At 45.3% G+C, this 18,731-nt stretch overlaps 1 protein-coding gene across 4 annotated transcripts in view; it reads right to left on the reverse strand.

Moving 5' to 3' along the window:
• Positions 1–296: 296 nt before the first annotated feature.
• The window catches only part of NLGN4X (neuroligin 4 X-linked), a 391,119-nt gene continuing 372,684 nt past the window's right edge, over positions 297–18,731 (reverse strand). For all 4 annotated transcript variants that reach the window (XM_025275805.3, XM_044937514.2, XM_044937515.2 and 1 more), the window contains 2 exons: positions 16,528–17,317; positions 297–4,027 (listed from right to left, as the gene is read on the reverse strand). In XM_025275805.3, coding sequence (XP_025131590.1) covers positions 3,181–4,027; positions 16,528–17,317 — 1,637 coding nt within the window. In that variant the 3' untranslated portion in view covers positions 297–3,180. The remainder of the gene's footprint in view (positions 4,028–16,527; positions 17,318–18,731) is intronic.

Below are 18,731 nucleotides of genomic sequence, written 5' to 3' on the forward strand. Positions count from 1 at the left end.
AGTGTTTCATTTCAGGAAATACCCTCTTGTTACCAATTTCACCATTCGGAGCACCCCCTCCCCCACCCACATGTTCAGCGTCAGGCCAAGAGAAATGTCCCTGTTGGGGACACAAAACCCGTTCCCCAGGACAAACCACAAGAAACCGGTCCATAATCGACTGAGTTTACCACGGATCATGCACATCGAATGTATCGCTTAGCCCTGAAAGCGAGAAAGACGTGTGAAGCCGAGAAAAGAAATACGACAGGCCACCTCCAAAAAAAGAATGGACGCATAATTATTTGCACAAAGCATTAGAAAATACTGTGATATTTTATTATTAAAAATGCTGCTGAAAAGTTTATACATATGTGTCCAGCCATATATATCTTCTATCATTACTTAAGGCAAAATCAAAAACAAAATCGCAAAATAATAATCCGAGAAACCATTAAACCCTGCGTGCCAGTGAAGTTCAAGAATAAAAGCCTAGGAAAGTTTTTTTTTTTAACTTACTTTTTTTTCTCATTTTTCTCTTTTTTATAGATAGCAAGTATATTTTATTCTCATAGAACTCTATGAAGATTCTATAACTTCTTTCCATGTAGAAATAAGATATCATTTAAGGTGTATTAAATTGCTTTTGATCATAACCCTTTGTAAAAGCTAAAGTTATTCACTTAACAAGAACTCTTTTTTTTTTCCTTATCCAAATGTCACAAGCCTGATACATTACTGTGCATATTGCTAGCAGAAGACGATTGGAAATACTAAACAAATACTGAAATTCACATTACGAACAGACCGGTCCCACACGGCTGTCGAGTGCCACTTCCCCCGTCACGTCCTGGACAGCCTATTTGTCGTCACTTAGCTGGGGTAATAAATACAGAGCTTGCAGAAATGGTCTGACGGGAGCTTTAACACAGGATGAATGAAAACCTTACCCACGACACCTCTGAGCTGCAGGGGTGTGCACTTCACTCTGTGCAAAGTTGGGATTACATTTCACGTACGTCTATACACAGACTCACTCTTAAAATCTGAACCAAGATGAACAGCAGAATTTGCTGGGAGATGGGTCTGCACTGACTTCCTAAGAACTCTGTTTTTCTGGGGGTGCGGGGTGGAGGGCGGTCATTTTCAAAGACTTTGGAGAAGGTCTGCTACAGTTTCAGTCTAGGGGTTCCGGTAATCAAAGATTGTACCAAGGGAAAAGGAGTTTGGACTGTCTTTCTTGAGATTGTGTACCTTAGCTCAGTTGCTCTGATAACCACGCCCCGAGACATCCCATCTTTGGCTTCTATTTCCTGGCTTGGCGATAGGTTTTTGAAAGCCAAAACTTCAAGTCACCGTGGTTGCTACTGATTTTCCTTCGACTTAACGACACCTGCGTGGTATCCCTTAAGGAAAGCTAAAACGACCATAAGAAAATGACTTGGTGTCAGAGGCGCCGAGATTCTCATCCCCACCTCACCAGTGAAGAATGGCTGAATATTTCCGTGTGTTATCTTGACAGTCAAGCCATTCTCTAACTTCCTGGAAAACCCACACAGAGCCCTTGGAGCGTTCTCTCCCTTCCTTGGTCTCCTCTCTGTGATAGTCCCGGATCAGTGACGGATACGCAAAATGCACAAAACATAACCGTTTCAGACAAGCGTTATGTTTTACCCCATAAATGATCCAAAGAATTCAAAAACAACAACAACAAAACCCCGCTTACTGATAAATAAGGGACTTGACTGCTTTTACCAGAAAGGAAAGACACATGCCCCCTCCCTCGATCTGATTAGCTAAGCTGAACAGGTATTTCTGCAGCTGCCGGGGAACACAGAGATGTATTGACTCAGCAGACCGCCGGCCCACCAAACACAAGCTTTCTTTCTCCCTTTTGGCAGGACCCTGGGTGTGGGAAGCGACTCTTCCTTAACAGATTCAAAGAGCCACAGCTACAGAACGAGACTTGTATTCTGCTCCCCACACCCTCCCCTCCCAGGCCCTGCGATTTCTCTGCATGTGTGTGTATCTAAGTCAACAAGCTTTTAAATAGACTCCACGCTGGGGATGCTTCTTGCGGGGGGTGGGGGGGCGGTTACAACTTCATGAAGTCTTTAACAACACAAAAATAAGTTTGCCTAAAAAAAAAACAACAGTCTTCTAAGAATGCCGTTGCATGCACTTTCCAGCCCAAAAACAAAAACAAAAACAAAAAAATGGGGAGAGAGCCCGGTCACAGGACGGTCAGAGTCCACCATGTGACAACCATATCCTCTTACAAATGAAACGCGTTAGAAAACCCCGTGTCTGGAGGGAACAGAGGTGATATGAATAATGTATATACCGATTTATATACATACAGACCACAATGAAGAAAGCACAACCTTGCTAAAAGCTCTTTCAAACTGAAAACACCAATAAAAGCGTTTTTTTTTTTTTTTGCTTGTTTTTTTTTTGTTTTTTCTCTCCGTGTTTGTTTAAACTCACAGCTATATACATTTTCTTTCTTTCTTTTTTTTTTTTTTTACAAAGTTTCTTAAATATAGTTCAGGCTGGCAAAACATCTCTTTGCACAGAATTCTATGTATGTAACTGCATAGTCTGTTCGTTTATTTTAATAATAAAATTCTACTTTTCCTTCTTTTCTGGATTACTGCTCCGTATGCTGGGTAAAAGCCCACAGACTCTTTTTGTTTGTTTTTGTTTGTTTTTCACTTAAGGAGAGCCATCTGTCGTGTGGCACATAAAGAACTTTATTATTTTTTTTTTTTTCAACTGTGATTTAAAAAAAAAAAGAATTAGTGTCCCTGGCTGAGTTCCAGAAGGGTGTCAGCTTCTACGGTCACGGTTGGAAACGCCCAGGTCCTTGATACTTCGACGTCCTTGTCGCGCTAAAGTCGGCTTGGATGGTGGTGGGTCTTAAAAGCAGAACAGCGACAGCGAATGGATACCGTTTCACATTTCGTCGGGTTGAAAGTTGATCTCGTGGTACTGGGAAATGCCAGCATGGGAGGTCTGTAAAGACACAATGGTTGCCCTTTTGGGGTTTGTGTGTGGGTGTGTGTGTGTGTGTGTGTGTGTGTCTTAAGCCAGTGGGATGAAACACATTCCTTGTTTGGAGATGGTGCTTCTTTGTCCGTCTTCCAGTTGCAGGGGGCGGGGTGGCAAGAGGGCGGGGAGGGGAAGGAGGGGACTGCAGAGCTATACTCTGGTGGTGGAGTGTCCGTGTGGTATGTTTGTGCTGTTCTGGCCTCCGCTGAAGGTGTTGAACGTGTGCAGCGGCTGCATGGCCGTGAGTGTGTTGGGGATCATGGTGATGGTGTTGGGGGTCATGAGTGGGATGTCGTCGGGAGACCTGCGGAGCGTGAGTGTGTAGTCCGGCGGGCAGGTGAGCCTCAGCGTGTCGTGAGCCTGCAACGACTCACACTCGTGGTCCAGCTGCTTCATCTGCAGGGACATGATCTCCTCGTTCTGGATGTGCGCGATGTCGTTGGCAGCGTTCCTCTGTGGGCTGGGGCGCCGGTGGGTCTCGTGGCGCCTCTTGTCCTTCTTGTAGTAGAGGGCGGCGAAGGCCAGGATGTTCAGGAACAGCAGGGATGCCCCCACAGCGATGGTGACGCTCAGCTCGGTGGAGTAATCCCGTTTGGTCTCGATGAGGACCGTGGTGTCCTCAGGCCCCGTCTTGTGAGGGTCCTTGGAGTGCTTGGGGTTGCTGTTGGCTGGGGTGATGGCCGGGCGTTTGGTCGTGGGCCAGATCTTGGAGGGCGACCGCCGGGTCCCGTAGGGGAAGGACGTCATGTCCGGAGGGGGCACCTTGGTGGTGGTGGACACGTACTGGAATATCTCGTTCAAGTTGTGCAGGTGTGGGACCAGTTCCAGCCAGAAGGCGACTTTCGTGGCTCGATAGTGATCCCTCACGCGGGGCTTCAAGCCGATGTGCAGATACAGCTGGTCTTTGGGGTTATATTTGGACCAGGCCACCTCCTCGAAACGGTTGGGTTTTGTGTGAATGAACTTGGTGTCCTGTGGAACAGGCTGATTGGGGTCACTGAGGACAGAAGAGAGAGAGAGAAAAGAGAGGAAAAAAAAAAGGTCACACTCTTCTGCATGTCACCAGTCACTTTTAATCAAGCAAAACGAAATGACAGTCAGATCATCTCACATGTTTATTGATACGCGCGAAGTACCGAAGTGGCAATGAGTACCCCGTGGTTTAATCCACGTGTGCCTACCGTTCTGCCTTGTCTATAAAAGAATCCCCTCTTACCTTAACCTTTAAAATAATTCCCAATGAAAATACGATATCGATTCTATAACATTTCTATATTTTTAAGGCATCCAGTTGTCTTCCAAACTTGGAGATTTTTCAGGAGGAAAACAAACGTGTCTCGGATATGTTTCAGCATTTCAAATTTAAACTACTTTGGTTGGAAAATTTTCAGCATTTCAGGCTGAACTACTTTTGGACTCACTAACCTCAACCAGAGAGTGACCAGCCCCTACAAGGCGGGGGCGGGGGTGGGCATCTGGCAATACCTGGAGATGTTTTGCATTGTTATACATGAAGGATGGTGCCATGAATGAAGGTAGATACCATGATGACTGTCAAATATTCTCCAGGGCACAGGACAGCTCCCCCTCACAGCAAAGAAATTTTTCATCCCAGACGTCAACAGTATTAAACTTGAGAAATCCTGATTTAGAGATTATTGTCCAAAATGTGTACATTCTCTTTCTTCCTCAAGAACTGCTTCTTAGCTAGATGGATATATATTGCAGTTATAACAATTAAAATATTAAATGTTTAAATTAAATTTTAATGTTTAAATGTTTAAATTAAAATATTAAAAGTTAAAAATGAAAAAAAAGAATCTGGCTTCTGTCATTACAAAATGCTAATAAATAGGAATATGCATCCACTGTTTGAGCTTTATTAGAAATATGTACATAACTTGAAAAGCTTTTGAAGACTGAGTCACGTGAAGATCAAATAACATTCCGTTTATGTCATACATTTGGCAAGACAGTGCTTTTAGACATGCTGAAGTCAAGGATTTTAGGAGAAATACCACATGATGCAGTAAATTGAGGGTTTTTACAGATTTCAAGTGTCCAGACTTCCCTGGTGGTTCAGACAGTAAAGTGTCTGTCTACAATGCGGGAGACCTGGGTTCGATCCCTGGGTCGGGAAGATCCCCTGGAGAAGGAAATGGCAATCCACTCCAGTACTCTTGCCTGGAAAATCCCATGGACAGAGGAGCCTGGTAGGCTACAGTCCATGGGGTCGCAAAGAGTCGGACACGACTGAGCGACTTCACTTTCACTTTCGGCAACTATGAACCTCACATCCCCTGTGATGTACATGAAAGGCCACAGGCGGAAGGACAATCATCAATACTCAAAGATTCTCCACAGAACATGGTACTTGAAATATGGTTGCCACCCAGCTTTTTTTTAAGAGAATCCTCTCAAAGATACACTCTAATTTCTTCCAATTTTTTTTTTAGGTTTGGTAAAGTGACCTGTAAGACAGAGTTTGTCTTTTCACGTTTGCTGGTTTGGAACACCTGAGATTGTGCATGATAAAAGTCACCTCGTGGAGAGCAGTGAACTCTCAGAAGTGGCATGCAGACCTAGCTTGCCCTGGTCTCCTGCCGTGGGTGCCCTAACCTCTACCTTCCAGGCAACGCCTTCTTGGCAACACACGTATAAAGCCACCGCCTCCTGGCTTATGTGCCAGAAGGCTGGGACACCAGAAGGTTCCACTGGAAGACCCAACGTCTGCAGACATTCCCAGGTGGCGCGCAGGCTTCAAGTGATAACCTTGACCCACAGATGCACGCATTGCCATAGGAAGGGCTTTAGTCTTCAGTCCAAGGCTGTGAACATCATGAACATACATTAAGCTGTGCCTTTCTCCCGCTTCACAAGTTGCGAGATGTCGAGCAAATTCTTAAACCTCTCTTAGCCTGATCTATAAAGTGGATACGAATATTGGGATTGGAATTACGTGAGGAAGCCGTAATATTCCTGGTGTATAGAAAGAGTGCATTAATATATCAGAATACCTACAAACTGGCAAGGAGAGAAGACTATAAATAATAAACAGTATATATCAACAGTGTAAATCTTATGTACTTAGTCGCTCAGCCGTGTCCAACCCTTTGCAACCCCATGGGCTGCAGCTCACCAGGCTTCCCTTTCCATGGAAAATTTTCAGACAAGAATCCTGGAGTGTGGGTTGCCATTTCCTCCTCCAGAGGATCTTCCTGACCCAGGGATCAAACCCACATCTCTTCTATATCCTGCATTGGCAGGTGGGTTCTTAATAACACTGCACCATCTGGGAAGTCCACAGATCTTATACTATATACTTTATATAGCACGTACTGCATAAAAGTATACTGTGTATTAGCATATATGGTTCACTATATACTGTTCACTAGATACTGTTTATATGATACACTGTATGCTCTGTATCATATATACTGTTTTAAGGCATATTGCATGTATCATAGCATATATGCTGCATTATATACTTCATATAGTTTATGCTGGGTCAAAGTGTCCTGTATACAACAGTATATATGTGTTATATGGTATACTTTGTATGTAGTATAGTGTATTTTTATATACTTATATAAAATGTTTCATATATATACTTATATGGGCTTCCCTGGTGGCTCAGATGTCAAAGCATCTGCCTGCAAAGAGGGAGACCCAGGTTCAATCCCTGGATCGGGAGGATCCCCTGGAGAAGGGACTGGCAACTCACTCAAGTACTCTTGTCCGGGAAATCTCATGGACTGAGGAACCTGGCGGGCTGCAGTCCATGGGGTCGCAAAGGGTCGGACACGACTGAGCGACTAACACTTCCACTTCACCTTCACATACACTGTATACCACAGGAGAGATGGTACTTTGTATGTTTATCATTACAGATGGTGATGCAGCATCACTTGACTCAGTGGACATGAATCTGAGCAAACGCTGGGAGATAGTGGAGGACAGGGAAGCCTGGCGTGTCGCAATCCGTGGGGTTGCAAAGAGTCAAGCGTGACTTAGTAACCAAACAACAACAAAGTGTATATAGTGTGCCCTGTACAAAAGGATACCATGTGCATCGTGGCTTATATGGCTCACTCTATACTGTATATAATAAATTCTGTATCACATAGAATATGTGTATTATATACTGTGGATACAGACCGCAGCCCACCAGGCTCCCCCGTCCCTGGGATTCTCCAGGCAAGAACACTGGAGTGGGTTGCCATTTCCTTCTCCAATGCATGAAAGTGAAAAGGGAAAGTGAAGTCGCTCAGTCGTGTCCAACCCTCAGCGACCCCATGGACTGCAGCCTACTAGGCTCCTCCGTCCATGGGATTTTCCAGGCAAGAGTACTGGAGTGGGGTGCCATTGCCTTCTCCGGATAGTATATACAGCATATATTGCATGAAATTGTACTGTATGCCGGGCTTCCCTGATGGCTCAGACTGTAAAGAACCCACCTGCAGTGCAGGAGACAGAGGAGACTTGGGTTCCATCCCTGGGTTGGGAAGATCCCCTGGAGAAGGGAATGGCAACCCACTCCAGTATTCTTGCCTGGAGAATCCCATGGACAGAGAAGCCTGAAGGGCTATATTCCATGGGGTTGCAAAGAGTTGGGTACGACTGAGTGACTAACACTTTCCCTTTTCACATACTGCATATTATAAGACTTGCTGCATACTATATATGCACACGGATAGATGGATAGATACATATATGACCTACACATATGATTACATATGTGGCATGCAAGATAAATAAATGGCAACTGCTGTGCTGTTAGTGACATGAAAATATATAAAAAATATACCATAAGCCTTCTTATCCATGTGTTCATGTATAACTGTGGATGTATTCTAAAATAATCTGCCTTTGTGCTTTTATTTTTACATGTTTTAGAAAAAATGTTGGATGCAATATAGCATCTCGCATTCTCTTACATGAGTCTTGTGAAATAAAGTGTTGGAAAATTCCTATTTAATTGGACTTGCCATGGAAACATTTTTATAAAATAAAACTCAGAGGCTGAGAGTAAGAATTGATTTTTATTGTTCTAAAAGCAATGAAAGGGAGCGAGGATTCCTACTCTTTTTGAATGGATCTGATTTCACAGAATCAGGCCTTCTGGTTCTACTGACCTTTTATTAAAGAGCTGGCATCTAGGAAAGAGTGTTCATGTTAGATATTTGGCTTTTTTTTTTTTTTTTGGCATTTGGTGTACATTTGAAAGGTAAAGAAAACATGTTTATTTTGTTCTCAGAGAATAAAGGATTTTGAAAGTCCAGGTAAGTACGCTTTAGCCCCAAAACAATCTGTGAAAGTTCTTGGCGATGCAATGTCAGAAGCCTTAAACGGAGATAAACGTGGGGCGCTTATGGAAGGAAGCTCATCGCTTTCCCGTGTCAAACACTCTGAAGAAAGCAAAATCTCTACGTGGGGTACCAGGGCCTTGTTTTCTAGACTTTTCTTCAGCACACCGTGTTGTTTAATTCCCACAGGCAAAACTAAAGATTAACACGATGAAGGAGAGAATGAAACAAATACATCTTCTCTCTAAAGGTCCATTTTCACCCGTCATATTTCACTTGCAGCATCACCTTGGCAGCTGGCGGTTAAATGCGTGTTGGTGGTCTTGCGGCTCATTTTACTTGGGAGAGACGGGTAACACGATTTCTTTACAGACACCAATGACCCCTCTGACAGGCTCCTCTGGAGGTTGGTATGAGGTCTGCCTCACCCCTAAAACAAGGTCGTGCTTGACTATTTTTCCTTAGACGTCTGAGAAGAAAATTACCCCCTACAGCAAGAATCATGTGTTTGGTCCATCCCGTACTGCAGGGAGTGATGTTCACTCACTGAGCTTAAAATGCTTTGGGACAACAAAGGTCACTTTTAACACCGGACTTGGGCCGCAACAGTTTCAAAGCCATCTTCTCCGTTTCTCAAGCTCTGCAAAAACTGGAGGCAGAAATTGACCACAGGATATAAGCAAAGTCAAGGGTAGAGATGGCATCTGAAAGCCAATGCAAAGCATGTCATTCTACCCACTCGACCTACACCAGTATACTCAGCCATACATACAATATATGCTTGCCTTTCCTACATCATATACATTGGCTTGTTGGCCAAGTGCCTTCCCAACTCTAAATTCCACGAGGCTCTGAGTCTTCAAAGTAGAATACTTGAAAAGTACCATTCACGGCCGTGACTTCTGTTGGGACTCTCATTCTGCCCTTCTTATCCAACACGCAGAAGCCAAATTGCATTGGTCCTTGATGGACCAACACTGGATTTCTAGTGACCGGTCAGGACCAACACCATCCTGCCTAAAGGGGTGGGAATCTGTGACAAAGAGTTGCAATCTGTGTGATATTCGTAAACCTTGGGATTACCTTTAACCTTTCCTTGACAGTACTTCTGATGTATCATGGAGCTCTCCAAGGAGCTTAATACTTAAATTAAGCTCTAGCTTAATACTTAACGGTTCTGGTTTCACTGTTTTGTTTTTTTTTCTCCCCCAGCACCGTTTCAGTAGAGTCTTCTCACCTGGATGATTGAAACGGTCTCCTAGCAACAAGAGCATCCTCTTCCATCCTCCTTCCATCCTTCCCTCTTCTCTCTCCCTCCTTCCTTCCTTGCTTCCTTCTTCCTTCCCTCCTACCCTGCCTTCAGTGCCTGCTAACTCACCATCCCCACATGGTTTTTCTGTGCTTAACAAAGAGCCTGTGCCGTATCAGAAATGTGTAGGTTCACGCCGACAAGTAAGGCAAGAGCTGTCAGCTGTGGTCAAATGCAAAGCAGCCAAAGCATTCACTTCATCTCGGAGGAGGGATGAACAACCAGGAACACGGGATGCTGGTAACAAGGTTCAGCAGATCCAAAGTTCCACCCAGTGATCACATCCAAGCATGCTTCAATTCAGCACAATCCTTTCTTCTCAGGCACATGCTGACACAGATAACATGACATGATATCTTAGAACCACACGCTGTCTCTGCACCCATGGGAGCAGTGGATGGTATAGTCAAGTGTATTCAATCATGTTTGGAGAGTCACTACCTCCAAATAAGGTGTGATGGCATCAGAGACGGTTCATCCATGGCTGCTCCCTGAGGGACATCAGATAAGGTGTGAGACCTCTCAGGACATCAGAAATGGTTTATCCCATAACTGCTTCCTGAGTGACATCAGATAAGGTGTGAGACCCCCTCAGGACATCAGAGATAGTTCATCCATGGCTGCTCCCTGAGGGACATCAGATAAGGTGTGAGACCTCTCAGGACATCAGAAATGGTTTATCCCATAACTGCTTCCTGAGTGACATCAGATAAGGTGTGAGACCCCTCATGGCATCAGAGACGGTTCATCCATGGCTGCTCCCTGAGTGACATCAGATAAGGTGTGAGACCCCCTCAGGACATCAGAGATGGTTCATCCATGGCTGCTTCCTGGGTGACATCAGATAAGGTGTGAGACCCCTCATGAAATCAGAGATGGTTTATCCCATGGCTGCTCCCTGAGGGACATCAGATAAGCTGTGAGACCCCTCAGGACATCAGAGATGGTTTATCCCATTACATCACAGATGGTTTATCCCATAACTGCTTCCTGAGTGACATCAGATAAGGTGTGAGACCTCTCAGGACATCAGAAATGGTTTATCCCATAACTGCTTCCTGAGTGACATCAGATAAGGTGTGAGACCCCCTCAGGACATCAGAGATAGTTCATCCATGGCTGCTTCCTGGGTGACATCAGATAAGGTGTGAGACCCCCTCAGGACATCAGAGATGGTTCATCCATGGCTGCTTCCTGGGTGACATCAGATAAGGTGTGAGACCCCTCATGACATCAGAGATGGTTTATCCCATGGCTGCTCCCTGAGGGACATCAGATAAGCTGTGAGACCCCTCATGACATCAGAGATGGTTTATCCCATGGCTGCTCCCTGAGGGACATCAGATAAGGTGTGAGACCCCTCAGGACATCAGAGATGGTTTATCCCATTACATCACAGATGGTTTATCCCATAACTGCTTCCTGAGTGACATCAGATAAGGTGTGAGACCTCTCAGGACATCAGAAATGGTTTATCCCATAACTGCTTCCTGAGTGACATCAGATAAGGTGTGAGACCCCCTCAGGACATCAGAGATAGTTCATCCATGGCTGCTTCCTGGGTGACATCAGATAAGGTGTGAGACCCCCTCAGGACATCAGAGATGGTTTATCCCATGGCTGCTCCCTGAGGGACATCAGATAAGGTGTGAGACCCCTCAGGACATCAGAGATGGTTTATCCCATGGCTGCTCCCTGAGGGACATCAGATAAGCTGTGAGACCCCTCAGGACATCAGAGATGGTTTATCCCATTACATCACAGATGGTTTATCCCATAACTGCTTCCTGAGTGACATCAGATAAGGTGTGAGACCTCTCATGGCATCAGAGATGGTTCATCCATGGCTGCTCCCTGACTGACATCAGATAAGGTGTGAGACCCCTCATGATCAGAGATAGTTTACCCCATGCCTCTCCCTTATTGGCACAATGGTGCCACATTCTCCATAGCAGGACCACTTTTCAGCCCCCAAGTGAAAAGAATTAACTAGCGAACACCCGTGAAGCCGTGTGGTCGGCTTCATGACCACACAAACACCTCATTCACTGTCTCTGCCATCAGCTCAGTCTCCCGTTTTCTGGTTAACCAGACACCACTGAATAGTGGTCCTCCCCTGACTTACATCTGAAATTGCACGTTTGCGCTGCAAGTCAGAGGAAGGTCTGAGTAACTTCTTTGGAAGATGACTCAAGTCACTCCAACGGCCTTTCAAACAAGTTGTGAAAACTCACTGCATTAACGTCTCCAAGGATGATCTCAGCCACGCTCCACGTGGACCCCGGGAGCGAAAATAGCTCCTGGTTGGATAAAGTCCAGATTCTATAGACTAACTTCCAAGGCCGTCCATCAGCCAGTCTCATCTTGCTACCGCAATGACATTTCTACCTGAAGTTTTGGACTCCGGTCAGAAGATGGGGCTATTCCTCCAAGCTGCATCCTTATTTCTTAGTCTTCTACACCAGCGACTTTATGAAATCCCAAAGCATCCTAAACACACCCCACTAATGCCCACAAGAGTGACCTGGAGCAGCGATCAAGCCCAAGTTAACTTTGTATCTCCAAGGCTATGTTCCTCAGATGAGGGGCGTGGACCACAGGCATCTGCCCCGGTGATTTTAGAAAATGGAATTACAACATCAAAAACCACTCAACGCGGTACCCTGATATCCTGATTACAGTTAAAATAGATCTAGAAGACTAAACAAATTCCCTCAGATAAACACTTTCAATACGTAGAAGTAATTCAATTTCCCTAAATGAATAAACAAACCAAAAAAAAAAAAAAAAAGAAAAAAAACACACTCAACATTTCAAACACTCAACATTTGCAATCCTAGTTTAGTCGCCCACAGGTTCTGGTTAAAGTACCCATTTGGTGTAAGTATTTCTCTACCATCTGATGGCATTAATTAATTCCCTTTACCTTTTTCTTTTTCTTTTTTATAACAGTGAGAGAGAATTCATCTCAGAGCCTTTGGCAGGCGAGAACAGCTAATGAGAGTTTAATGGCTTTATTTGGATTTTTCAGTTTTCGTTAATGGCTCTGTTAAATGGGTGATGAACGATCCTAGCTTTCCATTTAAGAAAGTCATGTAAAACCTTTTTTTCCCCCAAAACACATAACAGAAATAGAAAGTGCGTGGCTGTCACAAAGGTGAGTCACGATGTTGTGTTTAGATATTATGGAGTGACGATGGGTTAGGCTGTTACCATCATGGATGGGCATGGCCACAGTGCACGGAATGTTCTTTGCTTCAAGGGAAGGCAAAAGTTGCCAAGAGTGCCCATGTATCTGAGTTCCCTGATGTAACTGGGCATTTGTTCTGCCTTTAAAAGGGGTTATGCACAGAAGTGCACCCCCATCAAATTAAGACATGCTTAAGACTTAACCCCCAGGTCCCTGCAGGGTGATGTTATTGCAAACAGGGTCATTGCAGACGTGCCCTCAGTCAAGGGAAAACGAGGTTATACCAGGACTTCCACTAGTTAGGACTCTGTGTTTCCACAGCAGAGGGCCCAGGTTCGATCCCTGGTCAGAGAACTAAGATTCTGCAAGCCAAGGGGTGTGGCCAGAAATTGAAAAACAACAAAAAAAGATGAGGTCATACTGGAGCAGGGATGGACTCCTAAACCCATGTGATTGGTGGCCTTATAAGAAGGTGGTCATAATAAAAAAAAAAGAACGAAACAAGAGCATCTGCGGCAATATGGGGCATGGACCTACGTGGAGGTCATCGCACGAAGTGAAGTAAGTCACAAAAGGGTAAATACCATGATATCAGTTATATGTGGAATCTAAAATATGACATGAATGAACTTAGCTTGGAAACAGACTCATAGACATGAGAGGCCAGACTCACGGTTGCCGAGGGGGAGGGGAATCGGGGAAAAGGCTGGGGTAGGAGTGTGATGCCAACCATTATATAGAGGATGGATAACGCAGAGCTTAGGCAACCACACTCAGTATCCTGCGATAAACCAGAAGAAGGGTTTCCCTGCTGGCTCAGGGGGAAAGAATCCGCCTGCTGATGCAGGAGATGCGGGTTTGATCGCTGGGCAGGGAAGAGCCCCTGGAGGAGGAAACAGCCACCCACCCCAGTATTCCTGCCTGGAGGATCCCATGGACAGAGGAGCCCGGCGGGCTACAGTCCATGGGGTCGTAGAAGAGTCAGACACGACTGAAGAGACTTAGCACACAAAAGATATATTGAGCATTTCTCTCAACTAAAAAAATAGCTATACGTGTGCTCAATGAGGAGGGCATGGCCACCCACTCCAGTATTCTTGCCTGTAGAATCTCAGGGACAGAGGACCCTGGCCGGCTACGATTCATAGAGTTCCAAAGTAGTGGACAGGAATGAGCAACTATACAACAAGAAAAGCAAAAACAATGGAAAAGAAGATGAAAAACCATGTGTGTATATATTATATATATATATATATATATAATTGAATCACTTTGTTGTACAGCAGAAATTAACACTGTAAATCAACCGTATTTCAATAAATAGAGGAAGTTGGCCATGTGATGACAGACATGTTGGGGGAGGACCATGTGGTGAGAGACCCAGAGCTTGGAGAGATGTAGCTCTAAGTCAGGCTGAAGCAAAGAGTGCCCTCAAACCACCAGGAGCTAAGAATTGTCAAAAGAACATCCCCCGACAGGTCTCGGATGGAGGTCAACCAGCCCCACCTTCAGCGTGGACTTCAAGCCTTGACAACTGAACAACACTATACTTATGTTGTTGGAAGGCAAGCATTTGGTAATGTGTTGCTGCAGCTCCAGGGATCTAACAAACGAGGCTACGTAAAAACATTGACACTTGCTGACTTGACTCAAATTATCTCCCCGTGGAAGACAGATCCTCGCGGTGACAGAGGAGCATCTCTACCTGCGATGGCTGTGACCATCCCTGTTTCCCCGCTGTCTTCTTTAGATCAAACTTGTAAAATGGGAGCACTTGAAGCGAACCTTCACACACAACCGTTTGATGCTCAGGAAAAAACTCACGTCTTTTCCTAGGAACTTAAAACCGAGAAACCACTTCCCAACAGAGAATATTTGGAAACACGGAAAAGAAGGAAGGGCTTCTCAGGTGATTCAGACAGTAAAGAATCTGCCTGCAATGCAGGAGACGTGGGTTCTATCCCTGGGTGGGGATCATCCCCTGGAGGAGGGCATGGCAACCCACTCCAGTATTCTTGCCCGGAGAATCCCATGGACAGAGAAGCCTGCTGGGTTATGGTCCATGGGGTCCCAAAATCTGCTAACCCTCTGCACCTCCCTGCATCCCGTCACCAGGGCTGTGTGAGGCTGCAATGTAGGGGGCCCAATTCCGCTCCTAACCCACCCCACCGTCCACAGGAAGATTTAGCATCTTCATTTTAAATTCAGAACCAGGAGCTCAAGGTTAATCACAGAAGTACACACAGGTAGAACTCAAGGACTCCTCATTATTTCCCACAATTAAGTTACTCGACAAGAGAGAAAATGAGACAATTCTGTGATATTAGGGGCTGCTTGAGATGTTGGGAGGTGTTTTATCTCAGTCTGCAGAGAATCTGCTGCAGGGAACATGGGTGAACCCCATTGTGTATGTAACTCTTGTATATTTTCTGCTGCATTTTGCCAATGAACTTTCTATATATGTACATAGAGAGATATACAGATAAATCTAGGCAAATATATGAAATTTATATATAGTAATGAACTAAGGTGTATACTTATATATAAATGAATAAATATACTTCCAAATATATATATTTAAAAATGAGTAGATATTTATATATAAATAAAATATATTTGTAAATATATATAAATAAATCCCATAACTCATATGGAGAATGTTACGGGAGTATATACACAGAGTATATACACACATATATAATATATCTTATATATACACAAACAGGATTTCTCTACACTTTTGAGTTAAGTGGTGGCTCAGACAGTAAAGATTCCACCTGCAATGCGGGAGACCTGGGTTCAATCCGTGGGCTGGAAAGAGCTCCAAGAGAAGGGAATGGCTACCCACTCCAGTATTCTGGCCTGGAGAATTCCATGGACATGGGAGCTGGCGGGCTACGGTCCATGGTGTCACAGAGTTGGACACGACTGAGTGACTTTCACTGTGGCAATCGTTATATGTGCTAACGCATACATAATATATAGCTATACAATATACACAAACAGTATTTCTATATATTCATTATCAGATTTATTTCACTCTTTGGCTATGCAGTAAAGACAATTTCCCTGGGGTACATGTATTTTGATAACCCTGTTTTGACCAAACAACTCAAGATCCTGTGTACACTGGAAACTCGAGGTTTGATAAAATAGCCAAGTATGTCCAAATCTCTGACAAGACAAGGCTCTAACTAGATTTAAAACTCCAACTCAACTTTGAATGGAACAACCAAGGATATGTAAATCCCGAATAAGACAGGGTGGTTTGTACCTACCTTTGAAACTCCAACTCAACTCTGAGCAGAATAGCCAAGTGTATCTAAAGCCCCCACCAGACAAGGTCCAAACTGAGATTTGAAACTCCAGCTTAACGTTCAACAGAATAGCCCAGAATGATTAGCTCCTACCCCAGCATGGACCAAATGGAGAATTTTCAACATGGCAGGGAGCACCGCAGTAAAAAAAAAAAAAAAAAAAACCTGACTTCACAGAGAAGGACTCAAGGGTAAAGAAGAACCGAGGTCTCCCTCTATGTTGGAGGTGGGGGTGGTGGAAATGACTATTCTCATGACTGGGTGGGCAGGTGCGTGCGTGCCTGTGGACAGTGGTCAAGCTGGCTACAGAAAACGCACGCGGAAGGAGGAACCAGACAGGCAACAGCGTGATGGCGGTGGGGGAGAACTACGTACCCGGTCTTGGCGAAGTTGGTCCAGTAAGTCATGACCACTGCGCTGAGCATCACGTCGTTCTTGGAGAAGTTGCAGCTGAAGAGCTCGGTGGGACCGATCATGGGGATGCCGAAGACGTAGGGGACCTCGTCGCCGTGGGCCGAGTCCGCCCAGCTGGGCTTCATCTCGCTTTGGCAGTGGTGATAGAAGGCATAGAAATAGGTGGGCGAGCCGTACTGGGCGTGCAGGTCCGCGGTGGCCACGGCAGGGGCCACCCACTGGTGGTCCGTGAACAGGGCCACCAGGGTCTTGCGGCGCGTCTCGGGGTTCTCCTTGTCCGCCCAGTCTGTGTACATGAACTTGATGGTCTCCCGCAGGGTGTCTTTGCCCTCCGGATACCCGTACAGGTTGTCCACGAAGTTGGACACGGAGAAGTCGAAGTCGTTGGGCGTGACGCCGTCTTCGTGGTCCACGATGCCATCCACGAACTTGAGCCCCTCGCCCTGGTTGACGCCGAGCATGATGTCGTAGTTGAGGAACTCGCCCTGCTCCATGAGGATCTGAGGGTCATCGGGGATGACGTCCCCGTCGATGACGGGCCCAAAGGAGATGTGGTAGGTGGCTGGCGTGATGCTCTGCTGGATGAGCTCCCGGTAGTTCTTGTTCCGCAGGCACTCCACCATGTCCGTGGTGTCCAGCATGTTGCAGCCCACCTTGTCTGCCAGGATCCGAGTGTACTTGGCGGGCTGGTAGTTGACGGCCCAGCTGGACAAGGCGGTCCCGCTCTGGATAATGGCCTTCTGGAAGAGACCTGCAGGGGCGAAACGGTGGACACGCAGATGAAAACCCGAGAGACAGAAGGGCAGCCTTCCACCCAGCAAAGACGGCTCTGACTGTCCCGCGGGGGCACGTGAGGTTCTGGATGCGGGACCATTGCAGCCCTTCCAGCATCTCTCTCTCATATCTCTTTGGTTCTTGGGCCCTCCCCTCCCCCCCTCGCTGGACTTGAAGGATGCTCTCTCGCACACACATCACAATTTAGGGAAATGAAACTGTCTTTACACTCTGGCTGCAGTGGTCATAAAAGATACAATCCCTCTCCTCTTCCCTGACTGTGTACAATACAGCTCTATCCTTAGATGTTATAAATAAAGCTTCGCAGAGTGATCACACCCCCTCCATCCCCTAAAACATGCTTTGTGGTAATAAGAGGTCAAAGCCCATTTTGCCTTACTGGCGAAACTGGGTACCACTTTATTGGGTGGAGGGTTGGGGGGATTCCATCAAATCAGGTTCAGAGCATAACATTCTGGAATGAATTTTAATTTCCACGCTCCATACACTGAAGGTGCTAAAAAAATTGCAATTAAAATAAATCCATTAATTAGCTATTCCTAAAGAAACCTTCACTCGAATGCCCCCACTATAACATACTTCCTTTTCCAAAAGAAAAAAGTGACTAATCTCAAAATGGCATCCATTCAAAACCCAGACTTTGGTACAACTTATCCTGCTACGTTTTAAATATGTCACTTGATGAGAAACGGTTTAAAAACTTTGGGGCTGTTTTACAAGTAAAATTCTGTGTAGCCTAAAATTTACGATCCGATCAGTCTAGTATGTGAGTGTCCAGAGATAAACAAGTATTTAAAAGAAAATGTTTTTTTTTTTTTTTTTAAATGAGGACTGCTTTTAAGTGAAAGTGTTAGTCACTCAGTAATGTTCAACCCTCAGCGACCCCATGGACTGCAGCCTTCCAGGCTCCTCTGTCCATGGGATTTTCCAGGCAAGAGTACTGGAGGGGGGTGCCATTGTACTACTTCAGTACAAGAGATGAAGGGCTATAAGATCACAGTATTCTGTTCCTTATCTCTTTCTGTCTTTGCCCTGAACCCCCGCAGGATCTAGTCCCAGTGCCTCACGAGTTGCTGGGGGAATAAAGCATTCAGCCTGGAGTCCACCAGCTCACGTCCTCTCCATGTTTAAGGTCCCACGTGCAACCAAGGATGAAAGAAATATCACTGCCATCGGGAAAATGCGATTCTAAAGATTGGCGGGCTGCCCACACAGGATTGAAATGTGAAACAAATCTGGCTTTGGCCAACACACCATCAAGCCCATTTGGTGGCCGATTTCCCAACGTTTATCATTCCGCTGGAAACGGGGGACTATTGATGTGTGTGTGTGCTTCTCAAGATAAATATCGTCTTAATACAGGGGTCCTC

The sequence above is a fragment of the Bubalus bubalis genome, chromosome X (genome assembly GCF_019923935.1).
Source record: "Bubalus bubalis isolate 160015118507 breed Murrah chromosome X, NDDB_SH_1, whole genome shotgun sequence".
Classification (NCBI taxonomy): domain Eukaryota; kingdom Metazoa; phylum Chordata; class Mammalia; order Artiodactyla; family Bovidae; genus Bubalus; species Bubalus bubalis.